Source organism: Stegostoma tigrinum, unplaced genomic scaffold (assembly GCF_030684315.1).
Source record: "Stegostoma tigrinum isolate sSteTig4 unplaced genomic scaffold, sSteTig4.hap1 scaffold_70, whole genome shotgun sequence".
In the NCBI taxonomy this organism is placed as follows: domain Eukaryota; kingdom Metazoa; phylum Chordata; class Chondrichthyes; order Orectolobiformes; family Stegostomatidae; genus Stegostoma; species Stegostoma tigrinum.
In genome coordinates this window covers 1,998,233-2,021,723 of record NW_026728643.1, presented here as the reverse complement: position 1 = coordinate 2,021,723, position 23,491 = coordinate 1,998,233, and the positions used below count along the sequence as shown (strand labels likewise).

The following is a 23,491-nucleotide window of genomic DNA, read 5'->3' as shown; positions in this document are numbered from 1 at the left end:
TCTACACTGGGACAGACAACAAACATCCCAAAAGAGAGGATTTAAGTTTAACTTCCTCATCTCTGGCAAAGAAACTCAAGCTCTTTACAGACTATTGACAATTCAACCCTCACAAGCACAGCTTGTAACTCAAAGTTTGATTCGGAGCACTGATGTAGGAATTTGTCATTGCTCAAATTCACTGAAGCTTAAGGTCAGATTAGTCACCAGTGGCTGTTTTGCTGAAAAAAAATCATTTTTCTTTCCTGCTCTTTTAACAGTTCTGAGTTTCCTTAAAGACCTGGACAGAATAAGCTCAGGATTAATTCCAGGTCTCTGCCTGACTCCATGGATACACATGGCAAATGGCCAATTTAGATAATTCAAAATGCAAATTATTCAATGGCAATATTGTATGGGAGAAATACCAAGGCTCGGACACGGGGAGCAGGTCACATTCTTAATTGATAACATATTTCTTCAAATGTCACAGACGTTTGGAGGACACTTCAATGAACTTGGAGGAAGTTTGTGGGGAGGGTGCAGCTGAAGTAGGAAGGAGGAACACAGAGAAGTGCTGAGGTGGGGTAGAGGAGATTAACCCATTGCTTTAGTATTTTTACCAGAGCCACATTGTCCAGAAATATAACCTCAATATTGATCTGAAAACAATTTCCCATCTCAGTGTTTTGGATGCTTCAATGGTGATGCTATCATTTAAGGTAAATATCTCTACCATGAATTTTCTAGGAAAGCAGTCCAGCAGACACTTTAATGTGACTGCCATAGTCTGGAGTGGCATTCATTACATTGCACAAAAAGTTTTGAAATCAATGATACTCCATCATTCCCTTTTCACACTGCTGCATTCCAAATTGCAGAATTAAAACACATCAAAAGTACTTCTGATCAAACTTGCTTCCTCATGGTTACACAGATGCCTGGCAAACTTTGATTCCCACCCACCCGACAATCTCTCCGGCCAAAATATCTGCAGCTGCAAGTGCTCATGAAGCACAAATTAAGGAAAGGATTTGCATCTACAAATGACTTGTAAACATTGAAAATAAATTTTGAATCCCAAAATGCTCTGTATTTCAAGTCCTCATTTGGTCAAAGTCCAGATGAATGACTACACTAGATGGTTTGCTTTCCAAATTTTCAGAGAAAATATGTAGGACACTCCAGTTACATCGGCTGGTGCATTTGAGGGGGGGTGGGAGGTTTCGCAGTTTAGCATTGTTGCAAGTTAGATCACAAGGTCTGGATGTTGAGGGCCAATCAAATTTTCACTGAACATTTTTGAATGTTTTCTATCGATCAAAGGCTGAAATGTGTCATTGATTTAATTACTGGCAATGGCCTCGGAGGGATTAAAGCTGTTTCTTTAATGTGATTTTTATTGTCTCGAATGGCGATATAATCTTTCAAGAGCTACTATATTCACAGCAATTTCTTTTCATGGTATGTATTATGAATGAAGCACAGAAGGATGAAACTTACTTTGAAATTGTTGCTGTCTCTTTTGGTGAACCTGGTTCTTCATCTTTCTCAGAGTTTGGGCTGTCAAAGGTTTTAGACCTGCAATTATTTAAGACCACAAAACCGTAAGACATAGGTGCAGAAATTAGGCTATTCGGCCCATTGAGTCTGTTCTGCCATTTAGTCATGGCTGATAAGTTCCTCAACCCCATTCTCCTGCTTTCTCCCCATAGCCCTTGATCCCCTTGATAATCAGGCACCTATCTGTCTCAGTTTTAAATTTCCTGGCCTCCACAGCATTCTGTGGCAGTGAATTTCACAGATTTAAAACTCTCTGGCTGAAGAAGTTTCTGCAAATCTCCAATTTAAAAGGTCTTGTCTTCATTCTAAGGCTGTGCCCTCGGGGCCTCGTCTCTCCTACCAATGGAAGCATCTTCCCAACAACCATTCTGTCGAGGCCATTCAGTGTTCTGAAAGTTTCAATTCGATCACCCCTCATCCTTCTAAACTCCAAATGAGTATAGTCTCAGAGTCATCAACCGTTCCTCATATTTTAAGGTTTCCATTCCCTGGACCATTCTCGTGAACCTCCTCTGAACATGTTCCAGGGACAGGACATCCTTCCTGAGATATGGGCCCAAGTCTGCACGCAGTACTCCAAGTACGGCCAGACCAGAGCCTTATAAAGCCTCAGAGGTACAGCCCTGTTTTTAGATTCATATCTTTTCACAATAAATGCCAACATTGCATTTGCCTTCCTGACTATATAAGGCAAAAATTAAAGACATTTCAAACAAGCACTTGCACCCAGAAGTGGCTTCATCACAAAAGGACCATTGAAATATTTAGTGTCAAATCCATAAGACCATAAGATATAGGGGCAGAATTAGCTCATTCGACCTCCTCAGTCTGCTTTGCCATTCAATTCTGGCTGTGATGTTTCTGAAGCCCAATCGCCAGCCTTCTTCTGAAACCCTTGATCCCCTTATTAATCAAGAACCCATTTCTCTCTCTATCTTAAATAGTCCGAATGACGTCGGCTTCCTGCAATGTTTTCCTCAGATTAACCACTCCCTGTCTGAAGAAATTCTTTCTTACCTTAGTTCTAAAGGTTGGCCTCTTCACTCCGCGACTGTGCCCGCATGTCCTAATCTCTCCTCCTAGTGGAAACATCTTCTCTGTTCCATGTACAATCCTTCCAGGCCTCTCAGTATTCTGTAAGTGCCAATAAAATTCCCTCCCATCCTTCTAAACTCCATCCTAAACTGAACCAAAACCCTCAACCACTCTTCAGATGACAAGCCCTCTCAAGTTTTCAAGTCCTATTCAACTGGATTTGTTAAACAGGCAACATTTCTGATGTATGTAACTACAATAGATCGAGATTTGTTTTTCCCTTCCAAGCTCTAACAGGTGGTTTGCAAGTGACAGGAGTTGAGTCTGGAAGAGGAGCTGGGGGAGTTGCAAGGAAGAAGGGATTTCAACTTTCACACAAGTTCTCAAAGCACAATGGTCTGGATTTTTTTGGGCGATGCGGGGAGGTGGGACATGCAATAACACTGCAAACAGAGTTAGAGAGTCAAGTTTTTCAATATATTTACCGGCAGTGCACAGTCCAATGTTTGGAAAAGAAATATTCCATTAAAGACTGTGTGTTAATGCATGGCCAATCATTCGCTGACAATTAAATTGGAGGTTGGAGTATTAGGAAAATGGCAGGGAGGGAGTTTACCACCTACACATTGCAAAGCTATGTGACATGGGCCAGTTCTCTTTTTCACCTGGGCTCTCCCTGACATCTAAGGACTGCCTCCCTCACTTTCCTGATGGCGCCCACTTACACAACCTCAGTGACAATCAGCATTAACAGTAGGGCTGAGAAAGGTGCTGATCTGCCATCCCTTTCACTGGACTAGCAGCTGTCAAAACTGAGCCAAACCGTCAACTGGTGAGTAACCCGGCAATGATCTCTTTGTTGGTCACCGCTGGAATCGGCCAAGGCCTCCAGGTTGCAGTTCCAGCAGGAGGCCTGCAGCATGAACCACAATCTTCCATCTAAAATTTCTTTTTACAACACTAAGAACAGAGCAAATATTAGAACAACAGCCAACTGTTTCTTTAATGTAAAAGAACAAACTACAGAAGCCGACAAGCTGAAAGAAAAGCAGACATTGCTGGAGAAACTCAACAGGTTTTGCAGCATCTACAGACAGAAAACAGAGTTCAAGTTGAGCCAAGCGACACGTCTTCAGAGATGCGAAGTTCTGAACATGGGAACCTCAACTCAAAATGCCCACTCTGCTTTCTCACCACAGATGCTGCTAAGTTTCAGGAGAAAGTCTCTAAATAATGTTCCTGAAAATGGCGGCCTCCAGAGTTTGCCCTTCACATAGTTGTATTCTGATTCAAGCATCATTTCCTCACGCATTGGATCAATACTTACTTTCTGATCTCAGCAACTGTCTCTAGAGGAATTGGATTTTCAAGCTCCTCACAGCTCGGAATGTTAGCATTGTTTCCGCTGCTGAAATTAGTTGTGAAGAATGTCATTTTAAACAAACACTTGTACCCAGTAATTCTTAGCTCATCGGTAGTTTCCTTTGTATTCCTTGTGCTCTGAATAAAGCAAACCTTAACCACATATTGTATTCAAATTTACTCTTTCATGACAGATTTTAGAGAGCATGGTTTCCCATCTACCTTGTAGTTTGCACCGTCAGGTGATCTGCAAATGGTCCTAAAAGTGTTATCAAGTAAATTTGAGGAAACATCCACATCCACAAGAAAATTATCTCCATACACCTGAAAGACATTGAGTCGGCATTTCATGCCATTGAGAGCTAATTTTCTAACAACGGGTCAAGACGCAACTACAGAATATGGTCATTGGTCTCCCCAAAACCCTGAACGATAGTTTACAGGATAAGACCGTGAGACTGGAGTGTGGTTGTAAAGACAGAGAGAGGGACAGAAGGATGTAACAGATTCATATCTTCAACATTTTATATTTGTTGTAAAGTCTAAAAATATCTCAAACAAAGAGCTCCTGGCCCAAATATAGAAGGGCAACCAACTTTCCAATGAAGAACTTCAGATACTGTCTGTACATACAGGGCTGAATGTCCCAAGTCAACTGGCCTTGGCCTGAGACATGACATTCCTGGTAAAGTGGAGGGGAGTTCAGGAGGAAAGCTGAACTCTCTTCTGCACCATTATACTGTATTGTCAGCGGTGGGCAAAGTAGCCGGCTTAACGACGCACTGGGCATGAATTAAGTCACCAGCTCAGAGCTGCACATGTCTGTCTCTCTGGCAAATATTGGAGCTCCTCAACTCCTACAGTGGACATTGGCCTGCAGATCTCTTTTGTCTCAGCTCAGCAATACCAACCGTAATGACAGCAAAGAAAAGATTGCAGCTCTGCCTCGATTTCATTCTTGGTCAACTGTTTTTATAAAATAGATCACCCTCCAGATGTACTGCGAGTAGGTTTTTCTTCAAAACCTTCACAGGAGATTTGAAAGACACCACAGGCAGACTGAGGGGAGGGGAGAAGGTAGGAACCTCAATTCTTCAACATGTTGTATCCTTAATTCAGAGCTCAGCTATCTAAATGTTTGGTGACAAATGGAGATCTGAATAGTGAATGGATGAGCAATTTTTCACTGAACACTTTTGGATCTTTTCTGTTGATACAACTTTTCTTTTTAAACAAACAAAATCTGTGTAGATTTTTGATACAATCAAGCAACTTTGTTAATGTGACTGCTGCTGTCCAGTGTTTGCTGCATTGCTGTGGGAGGAAGGCCCTCCATAGATCTTACAGGAAGTGCCAGCAGGTTTTTTAACATTGTTGTATTTTGGATGAAACTTAATTAAGTCACACATTAGACTGAAGCTTACTTTGTGCTCACTGAATCGATTACTGGAATCTCTTCTGCCTCTGAGGTGTCAAAGCTTCCATATCTGCAATTGGTCAGACAGCACAAACTAAGTGATTTTAAACAAGCTTGAATCTACAATTTGCATTCAGCCACTGAAAAACATCTGAAGGTTCAGGATTTCGGCATTTGAAGCCTTGATTACCGAGTTTGTTAATACTTTGCATTGAAACTCCAATTTGGCATTTTACAGCATACCTGCCACTTCCCATACAAGGAGGGAAGAGTAAAGCATTCAATGTGGTTCTGTCTCATCTGATCGTAACTTCAAATCTACATTCCTGCCTCTCCTAATGACCTTTCACCTCCTCTCCCTCAACAAGTATCTGTTTATCTTTGCATTTACAATATTCCAGAGCTCTGCTCTGCATTTAATTGCTTTCCAAATTACTTAACATGTCTGTACACGATCATTTTGTGATTCATGCACGAGGATACCCAGATTCCACTGTATCTCAGAGCAATGCAATCTCCCTCAATAAAAACAAAACTGCTATTCTTTCTGCCAAAATGGACTTCAAATTTACCATATACAACTCTATTTGTCAGATCATTGACGACTTGCTAAACCTATATTTCTCTGCAGTATTCTGAAGTCCTCTAAGGTTAATTTTTGAGCGCATCTTTGTCACGTCACCAAATCTGTCAGTCATAAATTCATTCCTTCAGAAGTCATGGACTGATCGTCAACACTTGGAAAACTTGGGCAGGAACAGATTTTTAAAATTATACTCATACTATACGATCCTAACCATTTTGAACTCAAGTTAATTCTCTGTCTCAAATAAAAACCTCAGTAAATGAGAACACTCAAGTAAAAAGAGATGAATTCCCTGGATCTAATTACAGAACACCAAAATAACTGTAGCATCTAGTCAGACGGTTTCTCCCTTTCACCACGGATAAAGGAAAATTTTGAAATGTAGGGTGCGTGTAAGGTGAACGGATGCTATAAACATCCGTTGAATTATGATGATCTTTTAGCCGAATTAAAATGGTTGGCTCAAACACTAATCTTAAACACAAAATCTGTCCAATTGGTAAAATGGGTTTGAACTTTTGAATGGCATGGAAGCCATTTTGTTGGTGACTTTTTAAAAACTCCAAGAATCTCCCTGCAGATGGAGACTTTCACCAAAAGACAATGGACAAGTTAGAGATCTAAGCAGCCAAAGTAATAAACAGCTACATTGTGAAAGGAGGAGACAGTAAATATAACAGATGATTGTCTTAACCATAGCTACCTTAGAGTTTAATGAGAACCAAACTCCTCAAATTTCAACAAACCACAGTTTGCTGAGATTCCTTGGTTTTACGAAATTTTCGCTTTACCTTTAAAAGAATACCATCATCTAAGATGACCACCAGCCTAACACAAAAGCAAATAAGAAAGTAATAACCTGCGAAGAATCGTTGTCCACTATCTCACCTCTGAGAGATAACATGAGACACATGAGTGAGCTGTGATGTTTCAAATTCTACGGCAAGTATGGGTCATCTTTTTTTAAAAACTCAGAAGCTTATTGCTGGAATTATTCTGCTGGAACATTTATTTAGTTGGGCAAAGAAAGAGAATATTTTGGCAACAGGCATAAAGAAAAACCCAAATTCACTTTTGAAAGGTCCAGCTGGATCGATTTCTGCAACCCATTGGGTTCATGAAAGCCAGCTCATCAGCTTACTGCTTTGAAGAAAAATCTAATCATCTCTGGTTATTTGCTGATTTTCTCAAATTTTATAACCATAGCACATTTGGGAAAATTTTCCTACCCAGGGATATCCCTCTAATGTCAGAGATACATCAATTGAAGGTCAGCAGTGGTGAGAATCGCTTTGTTCCCGAACTGAGTTTTGATAAATTACCCCAAAACATCATTTGTGAAGTACATAAACTGTTCAATCCTCACCCAACATGCAAAAAACTAATGTATAAAAACTGAGGTGACAAGAGAAACCATCACTGATGTCATTTGAAAAACATTTCACCCATTATTACAAAATTGTGGTATTCCTGCATATTTCAGTTGGAAGCAGACATTCATTTGACCAACATTTCAGTTTTGCAATGAAGGTTCCTCACCCTGAACTCAGCTTCCAAACTTTGATTGTTATGCCCAACACAGACTTACAGACAATTGATCAGAGATAATGGGAACTGCAGATGCTGGAGAATCGAATTAACAAAGTGTGGAGCTGGATGAACACAGCAGGCCAAGCAGCATCGTCAGAGCACAAAAGCTGGGTCTAGGCCTGACACGTCAGTGTGTGTGCTCCTAAGATGCTGCTTAGCCTGCTGTGTTCATCCAGCTCCACACTTTGTTACTACAGACAATTGATAGGCTTCTTTCAATTAAAATAACATTTTTCCATTCACTACATGCAGAAACTTAAACATTCCAAACATAGTTGTAGGAAGCTCCAAACTACATAAAAAGCATTGAAGGAAGTCAACGTCACTGTTTATCTTTAATACCAAGGTCTAGACATTGTCCTAATACATTCACCACACTTTTTAATCGTTGTATTGTACTGGTTCTCGATCGCTTCATTATTGCGAAAAAATAATCAAAAATACATTGCCACCTGTCTCAGCATTATGTTTTGTGAGTATGTTTTATTCACTTCTGTCCCAAATCACTAGCGGGTTGCTTAAACATGATTTGTGCCACCATTTGGGATCAGGGATATTGGAAAGCGATGGGGGCACAAAACAGGAGAGCTGAAGGACTGCTTTGCCTTGTTGCAAACAAACAAGCTCATCAGTCCCACTGCAGTCTCTCTTTATGAAGGACTTCAAGTCTAATTACTTTTAATCAAGTTATTCAAACTTATTATGACACATGACATAGGAGATAGAATTTGAATCTGGACCTTTTAGGCAGAAGGTGGAGGATAAAACCATCTGTGTGGAGGATAAAATCCTCCAGAATACTTTAAAAAATGTGGACTTTTCTGATGAAACTGGATGAAAGTTAAAGCCCAAATTTGCAGAGCTTAACGTCCAAGGGATTGGGGTGCAGGTAAGTTCGTGTCTTCAATGAACAAAAAATCGTCTCCCTTACTGAGGGTTGGATGGAGATTCTCAGTTTACTGAGAGTTTGTTTCCATCCGGCTAGTTTCAGCGATTCATTGCCAGAAGGATTAATAACAAAAATTACTCGACAGAACATACTTTTCTATCATTACCATTAAACAAAGGAGATGCTCATAAGATTTATGCTCACTTGTCCAGGAGGATGTACAACACACTTTCAGCAGTGGTATATGCTTTGTATGTCGAAAAGAATGTGCGGATGTAGAAACGCTCCTTGTTCATGAGAGCGATTACAAAATTTTCGACGAGTCTTTTTGAGGTCTCAGAGTTAAGAATTTGAACGTTGGGGGTATCGACAGTGAGATGGGATGGAAGCTCATCTCCTGATGCCTACAGAGAATACAAATTTAAAAAGTAAATGTGATGCAGGAACAATGTTTATTTGTATAGATCTCTGACATGGTAGAAATATTTCAAAATGCTTCACATTTACATAATCATTTAAAAATCGCTCCAAGATTCATGAAGCTAAAACTAGGGCAGGTCACCAAAAGCTTGGTCAGAAAGATTGGTTTTGAGGACAAAGAGGAGATGTTTTGGAACAGTGTCCCAGAACTGGGTAGCTGAACACACCAATGACAGAATAAAGAAGATCAAGCATGCAGGCAAGATCAAAGTGGCCGGAATTAGAAGTGCAAAGATATGAGCATTGAAGGGTTGGAGGGGAATACCATTGATGAGGAGATACAATATGTTCAATCCAATGATAAAGCAGCTGGTCACTTCATGTATTGCTTGAACCATTCAAAAAAAACACAAAGTTAAAGTCAAAACATCACAGAAACATGGCCAGCTAGATTCATGCAAAACAGAAATTTGAGCCTTGGAGTTATTTTGTATCGATCTCAAGAATATTAAACCATCATTTTAAGTAAATAAACATTTAATATTAAATCCCTCCAGCTGACTACCCACTATTTCTCAATTTCTACTTTAATCCAGTCATCAGACGGGCCAGAAAGTTTCCACAACAGAGAAAATGTGGAATTATGTGCAGCAACTTCTGTCTACAGCTCGAGGCCACAGCAAGCAACAGGAAACATGACAGTCTGGCTTCAATCCTGTTTGAATTCTCTGCTAACAATATCACTGACTTCACATTTCTGAACAATATTGTTTTGAGGAATCTAATTACTCTTGAAAGCAAGCTTACATAACTGGAAGGAAAGCAGAGAGGCGTAAAATGTTTGCTGACTTGGCGGAAAATAGAAGGAGGGAGAAACTGAAGAAAAAGGAAACCTCTGTTTTTTTTTGTTCCACAACTCATGCCATGCAAGGTTTCTTCCAATGTGCTGCCTAAGGGTTATCATACTTGATGCTGTGGAGTGTGCAAAAGAAATTAAGAACTCTCACAAAGAACTTCATAGTTCAAATCACATCAAGCACCCCTATATCAAATTCAGTTTCCTTCATGTCAGCAGATGAATATACCTTTGGGATTGGGCAGGGGTCAGGGTGGAGCATGTCAGCAAAGGAGGGAATTGGAGCACTCTTGAAGAAGCCTGATTTGAAATTTGAAATCCAATGTGAACCTCTCAACTTTGCCAGAGTAGCTGGCCGGTTCTGTCAGAATTATGAATCGTCTGTATTCACAGGAAATGTATTTCCAAGACTTGTTCCAAGTCATAGAAAATTGTACAAAATGTGTTTCAATTAAATGAAGTTGCCGTTTTAAGAACTTTACCCCACACAAGTATAAAAATGCATGACTGCAGAAAAGCATAACCTTCAAACAAAGATAACAAAGTGTGGAGCTGGATGAACACAGCAGGCCAGGCAGCATCTTTGGAGCACAAAAGCCGACGTTTCGGGCCTAGACCCTCCATCAGAAAAGGGGGAGGGGGAGAGGGTTCTGAAATAAATGGGGAGAGAGGGGGAGGCGGATCGAAGATGGGTAGAGGAGAATATAGGTGGAGAGGAGACAGACAAGTTTCGAGGCAGGAATGGAGCCAGTAGAGGTGATTGTAGGTGGGGAGGTAGGGAGGGGATAGGTCAGGCTGGGGAGGTCGAATAGGTCAAGGGGGTGGGATGAGGTTAGACAGAAGAAAATGGGTGTGTTGCTTGGGGTGGGAGGAGGGGATAGGTGAGAGGAAGAACAGGTTAGGGAGGCGGGGACCAGGTGGGCTGGTATTGATATGCGGTAGGGGAAGGGGAGATTTTGAAGCTCAAATTGTTTATGTGTCATCATATTTTGATCCAGTTAGACAAATAACATTAAAAATAAATTGATGTTTTATGACCATGATGACAATCTCAGTAAGAGAAATTATGTAATGTCCATCTTTAAATATTAAAAGAGCAAAACTATTGAATGTTTGCAATACATTACTAAAATAAAGGCTACCAGCTGTCAATACATTGCCTTCAACATTTTTAATGGTGAAATTTCTGTTCCTTTCTCTCACCCGACTACTCATTCCTTCCATCTGTTCTGCTGTTGTGGTAAGAGGCTATCAGCTCCCCTACTCAAATTTACTTCATAATCATTCATCCCGCTCCTTTCCTTCCCATTCATTGCACGGTGTAACAGAAGAAAGGGCAGGATATCTATGGAAGGATGTGCCCTCCAGTGTTCTAAGTTTTCACAATGCCAGCAAAAAGGAAACAAAAATACTATCGAGCGCAGTAAATCACGGTCCCTCAACGCACAGTTTTTGCGGCGATAAATCAAAACTGGTGTGTTTTCTCAGTATATTGTACACATGCAGTCAGCAAGCAATCAACAGGCATGGAGGAAATCTCTCAAGCAGATATTAATATGTCAATAAAAGCAGGATGGAAGAGTTGAAGTTAATTATGCAGCGGAGAGAATCAACTGAAATGTGCACATTCAGGTTTCAAATATTAAGTGGAGTTCCACATGAACATTGTTTTATTTTCCTCTCGTAGTCAAAATGCCACAACACACTAGCTTGCCTGACAGATGACATGTTCTTTTCTTGTTTCGAATTCAGGAATTGGTTTGCAAATCTGGTTCAAATTTGGACTTTGTTCACTGAAGGTTGCCAGGCACAGCATGTGGCAGAGCAGTGGAAAGTGGCCAGTGATTGAAACACCATCTAATGCCCACTCTTAACCCCTATTAACACACTCCAGTTTGTGGCTTAAGTTAGTTCTAGTCATGATGATTGTCAAAAATTTATGAAAAACATGACAGTTATTTTCACCACCCCCACTACACTACATCAAGGGACACAATTCCTCTTCATGATTATATCGTTGCTCTATGTTCATCATGAATGTAAATTGGGTGACTATTCTATCTCAGTCTAAAATTGAAAAGAAGAATTTGCACATGTCGCTTACTTAATTAATGCCAATTAGAAAAGTTTGAACAGATCTCTATCCTAGTACATAGCGGACTTTTGTTACTCCATTTGTCTTACAGTTTGCTTGCTGAATATCTCAGAACTTAAACTATATTTTTTGAATTCATAGGAATAAGGTCTCTTGAGCTTGCTCCATTGTATCACATCATGATGTATTTCTCTCTTAACTCCATTTATCCATTTACTGTGAATACACTAGCATAACATAAATGGCAGTCTTGAAGTTCTGAATGAACCCAACAGACTCCAACTTCAGAACCTCCAATGGACAACATTTTTTGGAAAAACGTCTGTCGCCAGATTTCACACCCATCGGACGTAGCTCGGATTTGAAAAGTGCAGCAATAGATATTTCCTGACATAAACAGTCAGTGATTATCACAAAAAAACCCAGCTTGTCTGTTCCAAAGTGACCCACCTTCGAAAAAAAAGTCACCATTACCACACCACATCATTGGGCTGTGCTCACATGAGCAAGAGAGAGACAGACAGCTGGTGATTGTTTAACCAGCATGTCAGGCACGGGGAGAAGTTGATAAGGGCAAACCCTCATGGTGAACACAAATGTTTATTTACTCTTTCAATATCACCTTGCTCTTCCTTAGAACAACTGAAACTTTAAAAGGCCAAGTGAGCAGATGAGAGCATCAGCCTTCAAACATTTCAGCTCCCTCAAAATGAAACGGGACAAATCTGTGACCAAATATATAAAACATCTTGCACATCGTGGAAGAATGTGCGAGTGAGTGAGTGTTGGATGGTATATAGGAATATGAAGAATAAGTAATCAGGGGATTGGAATTTGTTGTGTGTGAAAAAGCAAGGGCAGTACATACCATTTTTATTCTGAGTAGTATGACGGAAATCTGACTGCTTCGGCAAGCTGACTGACCGGAAACAACAATCAAATCTATAAGATAAATGAAAACATCATGAGAGACAAAACCAAATTCAACATGTAAAGAGAAAGACTGCCATAAAAAAATTAAATACTGGACCAAAAAAGATAAAATGCTGACTTCAGTGTAGTTACATGTGTCCATGATCTGTTTGATCTTCTGATATCATGTTGCTCTTGCTCAGAAAACACAACTTTAAAATCCTAACTGAGCCAACATGGACGTCAGGATTCAGACTTTTTCGGCCACTCAAAATAAAAATCAACAAAGCTTTCACATCAATATATGAATAAAAATCACTCTACACACCCTGGAAGCACTGTCTCAGAATCTAAAGGGAGTAACCCAGAGTCAAAGCAAGGGAGGCTGCCTTCATGCAGGATAGGTTCACCAAGAGCAGTCTCTGGCATTAATACAGGGTAATGGGCTCTGCCAGATGGACACCCAAGGCAGTCAGCTTCTCAGAGTCCACACTTCTGCAGTCCAGTGAGTGGGACACAGTCAGCCCAGTGGGAGACCGAACCCGGTGTGGGGAGTGGGGAGAAAACAGCTGGGAAACTGTAGAGACATCAGTTAGATGTCGGGTCACCTATTGCTCAGTCTGTCAAGGTCGCAAAAGGGGGCTGCCACATCAGTCCTCATTGTGCTCAGTGATATTACACTGAGAACTGTCTGACTCCAGGGTCAGGCTGCTGTCATTGATGCAAGGCTGACAACTACTACTTTTCACAGGTGTCATGGACCGCTGCTGTTTTAATCTCGTCGGATACGGGAGGCACGGTGGCTCAGTGATTAGCACTGCAGCCTCACAGTGCCAGGAACCCGGGCTCGATTCCAGGCTCAGGCTGACTGTGTGGAGTTTGCATATTCTCCCCGTGTCTGCATGGGTTTCCCCTGGGTGCTCCCACAGTCCAAAGATGTGTCGGCTAGGTGGATTGGCCATGCTAATTTGCCCGTAGTGTTGAGGGGTGTGTGGGTGAAAGGAAGATGGGTCTGGGTGGGATGCTTCAAGGGGCGGTTTGGACTTGTTGGGCTGAAGGGCCTGTTTCCACACCGCAGGGAATCTAATCTAATTTAATATGTCACAGATGAGTATGAGAAAATGGAACAAAGGAGCAGGAATATTTCCAAGAAAACAAAGTGTGGGGCTGGATGAACACAGCAGGCCAAGCAGCTGCAGTTCCCTGCTGTGTTCATCCAGCTCCACACTTTGTTATCTTGGATTCTCCAGCATCTGCAGTTCCCATTGTCTCGAAAGGCAAATTTCCATGTGAGGTCTGGAATAAGTGAGTCGATGCCTGACTGAACACAGGGAGACAAGGAACTGGATTGAAGCTTGTGCTTTGTGAAAAATTAATGATAACTCATACCTTTCAGAATCAAAGTGGGTTGGAGTCTGAGGAATGAGAAAGGTGAAGTATCGTCAAACCTAAAAGACAAATGAAAACACCATAAAAGTAAAAACCAAATTCAACATGAAAAGAGAAAGAGTACGATCACACTTAAATACTAGACCAAAAAATATGCTGACTTCAGCCTCATTACATATGTCAAATATTCATTTGCGCCTTCACTGTCTACTTGGTCTTCCTTCAACAATTTAACATTTTAACTTGTCTGCTGAGCAGCCAGGACATCACCCTTCAGATACTTCAGTTCAAAATGAAACTCAACAAAGCTTTGCTCTAATCCAACACCTTGAACATCTGGAATGATTTCCCAAAGGGCCTTTTTCATCTAAATACTATTTTTTGGCTGCTGTAATGTCGGAAAGGCACTGGTTAATGTGCAGAAAGCACGTTTTCATCAATAACAATTGGTAATGATTAGCTTTTCCATTGAAACAACATTCACTGAGGGATAAGTAGTAGATGATTTATACGGGAGAATTCCATTCTTGTTTTTTTTTGCGAATTGTTGTGATAATGGGATCTTGTGGTCATCGAGATGAACATTTTTCCTGCTAATATCACCTTCAGCAAAGACCAGAAGAAACATTTTGCTCCATCAAAGAGCGGACACAAAAATGTGGCCAATATAATTTTGGTTTTGGCAAGTACTGGAACCATTGCGACCCACAACATACACACATTAATTCAATCGGGTTACCCCAAATTCACATCATTTTTCCAGTTTTCCCGTCTTTGAAATTCGTACTAAAATCCAATTTCTTTACAAATAGTGTCCAGTATATATTGAATTCAAATTACCTCAAAACTCTTCTCACAACCAAGAGTGATACCACGAAGGTATTGCTCCTTTCCCTCCGCTTCAATTCGTGTTAGTTCTAATTACACTGATGAGGGAGAGAAAAGAAATAAGCGATTCGCACTTGAAACTGCAGAGCTACAAGTCTGCAATGTTCACCTCACGTTGTCTCAACATGAAGTGAAGACACACAGCAGTTATTGTTTATTCTTGTTTGTGTTTATGACATCACAGGCAAACCATTGTGACGTCACTGGGCTTATTCTTTTTTGAAAGAAAACCTTCCTGAGAAAGAACACAAAACCTGTTCGAGCAGTTACCTGCTGTTTTCCACTTCATCTCCGTGTACGCGGTTGTCATGTGGGGAGGGCTTGTTTGTAAACGTGGGCATCATGTCATGGATGCAGTTTCCCATCTTCACCATCTTCCCTGAACAGCCTTCCTGGTATATTGCCCATGGAGGTGAAGGCACCAGGAGGCCTGCCCACATGTGACCAATACATCTATTAATTTATTTGGTGGCCAGACTGGCTGGTCAGCTGTCAAGAGGATGGATGGTCTCATCTGTCCTGAAAGTCCCTTAAAAACATCCCTGAAGTTAATTTAACCTTTATATTCACCTTCGAATCCTTTGCACTCCTCTCATCACAGTCACAACAACACTTCCTGTTATGTCCTGCATGTTCACCAACTCTCTATTCATGCTCATACATTACCTTCAGTTCCAGAGCCCTTCTCTTATCTATTAGCCACCAGTGTGACACCCTACAAAATGCCTCTTGGGAATCCAGGTGTTATGCAGCTGTTGGTTTCCTCTTTGCGACCTCACTTGTTTGACTATCAAAAAGGAATGAAATTGTCAAACATGCCTGGCCCCAGGGTGACCTTGAACTTACCTGCAACTGCCCTGTCTCCATCATGGAATGTCTTCTTCTGGATTGACCACGTTGATTTAATCAGATGATACGATTTTTGTTTTAAGTGCATTGCTGAAACATACTTAATGAAGAGACATTATTAAGCACTTTCCCAACTGATTGAAATCATGTTAACTGGCTTTATTCCTTATTTTTGCTCCTCCTTCTTTCTTACATAGCAGTGTTACAACTGCTAATTTCTACTGAACTCAGATTTTTCCAGAATCCAGGATGTTTTGGTAAATCAGAAACCAAAATATCTACAATGTCTGAAGCTGGGCTCCAGGCATATTCAGTTTCTTGGAAGGACTGACAAGAAGGAGGAGGTAGGTTAGCATTACTGGCTACGGAATAAAATTAATATGGTAATGACAATGGATATTAGTTCTGGTGAAATGGAGTCTGGGTACAGTTTAGAAACATCAAGGGACAGAAATTGACAGTGGTCGATGTATATACACCCCAGTTAACTCGTGTGGTAATTTTAGCAGAAGGCACTAAAAAGGAAATTGAAGACACCAGCAGAAAGGGAGAGCTCTAATTATGATAAAAGGTCACTGACTTCAAGAGTCCAGTGACTTCAGTCTGCATAAAGATTGGGCAAAGCAAATCAGTTATCATTGCATACAGGAGGAATTCCTGACGTACTTTTTAAATTCATTCACGGGATGAGGGCATCACTGGCTAGGGTAACATTTATTACACATTCCTAAATGTCCAGAGAGCAGTTAAGAGTCAACCACATTGCTGTGGGTCAGGAGTTACATGTAAGCAAGAATGCCAATTTACTTCCCTTAAAGGACAACAGATTCATGCTCATCATTAGACGCTTAATTCCAGGTTTGTATTGAATTCAAATTCCGCCGTCTGCTGCAACTGGATTCAAACACAAGTCCCCAAAGTACTATCTGGGTCTCTGGATTAACTGTCCAGTGATAACAACCTCAGGCCATTGTCTCCCCAATGAAGTGTGTGCTGTGCGGGTTTCTGGGTCAACACTTTGAGGAATCAACAAGCAAAACTGAAGTTTGAGGTGTGAAGACTGTGCTCATGCCCCCTCGGGGAAGTGAACCTCATTTTCACCCACAGAAGGAAACTAACAAGGACACCTTCCACCGAGAGTGCCAGAGGCTTTCGGAGAGAGCAACCCCCAGAAAGCAGAACTTCACTCACTTGGCTCTATTGTCCCACTCCAGACTCCAAAACTAGAACCTATTTACAGCAACAAATGGAAGTATTTGATGGATGCCCTGGGTTTGTGCTCCTCCCCCATTGCTCACCTACAGTTTTCCTGCTTCACCTTGTACTTCCAGCCAAACATCACTGATGCCAGCTGCTTCCTGCCATTCCAAATGCTCCTCCTCAAGTGGAAGGACAAACAGCAATGTGGAAATTCACACATATTTCTGGTCTGTGGAGGAAATGATACTGTTATAATTTCAGATAATTTTTAAAGGGCTCTTTTTGCCCTTTGAAGCAGGGGATGCACAAACACTATCACAGGCTCGAACTCACAACCACTTGTTTCTGAGAACAGTGCTCTGACCACTGAGCTGTGCAGCCAGGCACAAGACATGGAAAGAGGGTCTCATGTATTGGAAATAACAAAAGAATAGATAACTGGAGACTATTATATATCAAGACGTAACAAAACCGCAACAGAGCAGAGGGGCATCATGTGCAGAAGGTTGGGAGAATGCAAGGCCGAATCAGACAGTGTCCTGAGTGCCATAAACTGATCTTTCCTGCTGGTCCAGAGATTACGATTCAGTGCCTTCACTGTCGTAGCCTGTTCATGGTTATCATTTAAAGTAATAAATCTGAAATATTGACTGATCTTGAGAAGCAGAATTATGTCATTGATCAGTCAAAATCAATTCACTCCATGTTACAGTTCCACAGCAGCAATGCCAGCTGAAACTGCCTGAAGTGCAATCAGTTTAAAACAAGAATAGAGGGGAGGTCAGGAAAAGTGAAGGGCAATGGTAGTTTGTGAGAGGTGACTGGAGGCCAAGTGGAGCCAGGTTCAATGTGGGTGTTGAAGACCAGTCTTCACTGTTACCCTGGCATACAGATCACATTGGATCAATCACACAAGGATCCTCCTTTGTGTGTTGTCCTTTGCACATCACAACTCGGGTCAGTGCCTTGAGGGGCTCGGATATTTTTAATTTGGCAACTAACTCAGGTCAGTGGAACACAAACTAAGCTGTGTTGGGACACTATTTAAATGGGTCACCACTCATTGCAATGACCCAGAACTATGCAGAAAGAGGAAGAACACCAATACAAAATCTTCGCTTTGAATGGCTATCCCTGCAATTTCATCCACAGGTACTGACTAAACAGCAACACGAAGAGGACACATTATGCCCGAACACACTGGACACACTGCCACACATCAAGAACATATCAGAACTGACAACTCCTATGACCACTAGGAATTACGGTAGCACACAAGCCCAAAGCCATGCTACGACAAACATTCTCAAGGATTAAAGACACCATACCCACGACATGCAGAACTGACAGTGTTTACAAAATACTGTGCAACGATTGCCACAAACATTATATCAGACAGACAGGAAGGAAACTAGCCGTCAGTGTACATGAACATCAGCCGGCAGCAAAATGACATGACAAACTTTCCCTAATATCAGTACACCCGGATAATGAAGGCCATCAGTTTAACTGGGACAACATAACCGTAGTAGTGCAATCCAAACATAGCCACACATGGGAATTCCTAGAGGCATGGTTCTCAATCCATAATGCAGTCGGCAAACATAAAGAATTGGACCCCATATACAACCCATACAGAACAGAATGCGAAATGACAGAAGTTGCCAGAACAGACCGGGCAGGATAAATTTCAAGTGGAGGAGAACAACATCGCTTCTTCGGAAGTCTCACTCATGACGTTACCTTGCGTGGTGACGAAAAGTCTGAACGAAAACAAGCCAGCTGGGCGAGCAAGTTTCCAACTTTACTTGTTATCTTTACCGTTTAATGTGTGGCTCAGTGTCAGTCTTATACACACAGTGTTCTACCCGCTTCTCCTGCTGTACACAAGGTTTCCCAGCAAAAGGCAGCTTTGTGTGGAACACATGCAGTTTCTCCTGACAATGGGTACTGTTGCCATGAGGTGGGATATGAAATATACAATGAGCTGAAGTAGCCCCACACTCAAGTTACTCATTTACCTTTTAATTTCAATTTTCAATTTCCAAAACCCAGCAATCCATTCACTTAAGCTGCTGGGAACCTGACAAAAACAGCGTTGGCCAGACATTCCTCTTCGGGAGTGTCTGTCAATTTGCAAGGGTAGAAAAGCTGTCAACTTCACTCGAGTGAGAGAGGATACAATATTCCAAACTTCCAATTCAAAATCAGATGCCGTATCAATTACACCACTGGCTCCACACGTCTTGCTGCAGCTTTCATCCTGTCGATTGCGATGTAATCAGGGATACTGGCGGAAAAACCATTTGCAAGGTGAATATCCTGCAAAATAATCACCGTCGCTGCTGTACTTCAACGTTCTCCACTTTGTGAAGCGGTGAATGTCACTTGCAAACGAAACACATTAGCCCTCACATGCCTGGCTGTCACCTGTTTCTTTGCCACCTGTTTCTCTGCTGGAACTTGCCATTGCTTTGTTCACAGTCACTGCAAAGTTCTGCCTTGCATTTTTTTTTATTAAATTATCTCCTCCCAACTTAAAAACATTCCCTAGTCTTGAAATCTCCCATCCTTGGGAAATGACGACCACAATTCATACTATCTACATGTCTCATTATTTTATGAACTTCTAACAGGCCGCCTCTCAACCTCCTAAGCACCAGCAAGAAAAGTCAAAGTCTATCCAACCTTTCTTTATAAATCAAAGCTTCCATACCAGGCAACATCCTGGTAAACCTCTTCTTAACGCTCGCCAGCTTCATGATATGCCTCCTGTAATTGTGTGACAGAAACCGCACATTGTATTCCAGAAGAGGTCTCATCAACATCCTGTGCAACCTCAATATGACTTCCCAACTCCGAAACTGAAACAATTGAGCAATGAAGGCTGCCGTGCCAAAAGACTGTTTAACCACTGTTTAAATGGGATGGAAACTTCAAATAATCATGTACCTGGATCCCCTAAGTCCATGAGTAGGCACCTTAACAGTGAGAGAAAGTCTGTGGGAGGATGAGGAATAGTTTAGAATTTCTTTGACCTCACATCTGAAGAAATTTATTGGACACATGCAGCTGAATAAGTTCAACAATTCATACTCCGTGAAGAACTATAAATGAACCTGAAGATTTTTCAATTAAAAAGTAAAGTTAGACCCTCTCGAGTCAGAAGGAAGCCATCGCTGTTCTGTTTCTGAACTTCTCCTACCCAACAGGTTCTGCAACATGTCCATATGAAGATGGATAAGGGAGAACCAGTGGATGTAGTGTACCTGGACTTTCAGAAAGCCTTTGATAAAGTCCCACATAGGAGATTGGTGAATAAAATTAGGGCACATGGTACTGGGGGCAAAATGCTGAGTTGGATTGAAAATTGGCTGGCTGACAGGAAGCAAAATGTAGTGATAAACGGGTCCCTTTCAGAATGGCAGGCAGTGGCCAGTGGGGTACCACAAGGTTCAGTGCTGGGACCGCAGCTGTTTACGATATATATTAATGATATAGACGAAGGCATTAGAAGTAATATTAGCAAATTTGCTGATGACACAAAATTGGGTGGCAGTGTGAAATGTGAGGAGGATGTTATGAGAATACAGGGTGAGTTGGACAAGCTAGGTGAGTGGACGGATACGTGGCAGATGCAGTTTAATGTGGATAAATGTGTGGTTATACACTTTGGTGGCAAGAACAGGAAGGCAGATTACTATCTCAATGCAGTCAAGTTCGGTAAAAGGGAAGTACAACGAGATCTAGGTGTTCTTGTACATCAGTCAATGAAAGCAAGCATGCACGTACAGCAAGCAGTGAAGAAAGCTAATAGCATGCTGGCCTCATAACAAGAGGAATTGAGTACAGGAGCAAAGAGGACCTTCTGCAGCTGTACAGGGCCCTGGTGAGACCGCACCTGGAGTATTGTGTGCTGCTTTGGTCTCCAAATTTGAGGAAGGACATTCTGGCTATTCAGGGAGTGCAGCGTAGGTTCACGAGCTCAATTCCTGGAATGGCGTCCGGGACTATCATATGTTGAAAGATTGGAGCGACTGGGCTTGTATACACTTGAGTTTACAAGGATGAGAGGGGATCTGATTGAGGCGTATAAGATTATTAAGGGATTGGACACTCTGGAGGCAGGAAGCATGTTTCCGCTGATGGGTGAGTCCAGAACAGAAGACACAGTTTAAAAATAAGGGGTAGGCCATTTAGAGCAGAGTCGAGGAAAAACTTCTTCACCCAGAGAGCGATGGATATATGGAATGCACTGCCCCAGAAGGCAGTGGAGGCCAACTCTCTGGATACTTTCAAGAAAGAGATAGATAGAGCACTTAAAGATAGTGGAATCAAGGGTTATGAGAATAAGGCAGGAACAGGATACTGATTGTGGATGATCAGCCATGATCGTAATGAATGGTGGTGCTGGCTCGAAGGGTCGAACGGCCTACTCCAGCACCTATTGTCTATTCATTCACCATATCCAGATACATGAACGTTGGATCACTCTCCAAAGGTATCAGTAACTATTGCCAATCCTCAGTTACATCTGGAGAACTTGATGTTTGACCTTTCTGAACCAGTGCAGGTCATGTGGTGAAGTCGCACTTGCAATGATATTAGGTAACGAGTTCCCAAATGATCGTGAAGGATTAGTGATGTTTTCCAAAAGAACAATTTAAATGTTTTCACATTTTTGATTCAATCCAATGATCTGACATATTACACAAGGTTGTCACAAAACAATATTTGATACCAGGTACTTATTAGGACAAGTGACCCAAAACTGGCCAAAGAAGTAGGTTTCAAGGAATATCCTGAACAAACAAGGGGACTTTGAAAACCACGGATGTTTAGGGAGTAAATTCAAGAGCTTATGGCCTTAGGAACTGAAAACATGAAAAAGGTGGGAGTTAAAACCAGAAATCCACAGGAGGTTGGAAGTCAGGGAGAACAAATGTCTTGAAGGAAAAAGCAAAATGACAGTAGATGCTTGAAAGTTGTAACACAAGCAGAAATTGATGTAAAACTCAGCTTATCTGGCAGTGCTTGTGGAGAGAGAGAGCAGCATTACTGTTTTGTGTCCAGTGACCCTTCTTCAGATAAATCTCAGAGGGGTTTGCAGCTGGAGGGACTATCAAACGAAAGTGGTGTGATGCCAAAATTTCAAAATAAGGATATGAATTTCAAAACCTTGGTGCTTTGCCACTGAGAAAATGTTTATGTTAGTGAGCACAGAATGACAAAACTTGAAGATGTTAAAATCGGTGAGAATAAACACATGGGCAGCAGATTTTTGGATCAGTTCAAGATTTCAGGGAAGTAGTATTAAGAAGCCGGCCGGGAGTGTGTTTGGGGAGTTAAGTCGAGAGGTAGCAAAGGAATGGATGAGAGTTTCAGCAGCAGATGACCTGAGATGCTGTTGAGGTTGAAATTGTATGTGGTCTTTGTGATAATGAGTGTGGGGGTGAGTAATGTGGTTAGAAGCTCATCTTGGGGTGAAATATTGCACCCTGACTGTGACCAGTGTGTTACCTGCCAGTTACCTGGGGCAGGGATGGAGTCAGTGGCGAGGGAGTAGAATTTTGCTCCCAGCCTGGATTGACATTTTTCATTGTCTATTTAAATGTGATCTATACCCCTTTTCAAACAAGAACGGACTTGGCAGCAGAACTAATTGGTGAACCAACTGTCAGCTTTATTGAGACAAAGTGTGGAGTTTATCTGTTATGAAGTAAACTACAGTGACAAACTCAGACAGCTACTTAGAGTTGAATGTGGATTATACTGCTTAAGTCAATAACTAGGCAGTAGAGCAGTGAAACAACTTATTGGAGTTTCTGCAGCCACGGTCTTCAAACTTTTTCTTGTGTTGGGCTTTTATCTTCTGATTCTCGTTGCTTTCCATTGCACAGACCTTTCTTGAGAATCTCTTTTCTGCTTGTTCTTTTTTGATTAACCTCCCTCTCTGCCCAATCACAGTTCATATGAACAACACTCACCTCACTTCACCACGTGATGTTCTTCATATTCATAATTATTCCCTTTACATCTTACCTGAGGACTGCTAGACCTGTATTTATTACCCTTATTTCACCGCTATTTCTCTATTGGCTGACAGAGCGGTATCAAGAGTACCTTTAGCTTTGAGCTGCAGGAAGCCTTTTCAATCGCGACTTATTAAAAAATAACAAAAGAACTGGGATGTTGTCAATCAGGAACAAAAACAAAGTTGCTGGAAAAGCTCAGCAGGTCTGGCAGCATCTGTGAAGGTAAAAAGACAGATCCGGTTTTCAGTCTCATTCGTCTCAAAATGCAACATTGCGACGACGTTCATTTGCTTCCAACAATAACACAAAGCACTGCGCATGCTCCAGCTCACGGTGAAGTCTGGCTGATTGATGTCAGTGCGCGACCAATAGGAGCACAGGTGTGCCGTGCATGACCGGACGGATATCGCCCAATCGGAATGAAGG

The 23,491-nt window shown here is 41.5% G+C and overlaps 1 protein-coding gene across 1 annotated transcript in view; it reads right to left on the bottom strand.

Moving 5' to 3' along the window:
- Window positions 1–12,721, bottom strand: part of LOC132209185 (ral guanine nucleotide dissociation stimulator-like 1) — a 56,742-nt gene extending 44,021 nt beyond the window's left edge. The window contains exons 1-3 of the mRNA XM_059644329.1: window positions 12,661–12,721; window positions 8,626–8,825; window positions 1,483–1,560 (exon numbers count right to left, since the gene is read on the bottom strand). Coding sequence (XP_059500312.1) covers window positions 1,483–1,560; window positions 8,626–8,825; window positions 12,661–12,663 — 281 coding nt within the window. The 5' untranslated portion in view covers window positions 12,664–12,721. The remainder of the gene's footprint in view (window positions 1–1,482; window positions 1,561–8,625; window positions 8,826–12,660) is intronic.
- Between the last annotated feature and the right edge of the window lie 10,770 nt (window positions 12,722–23,491).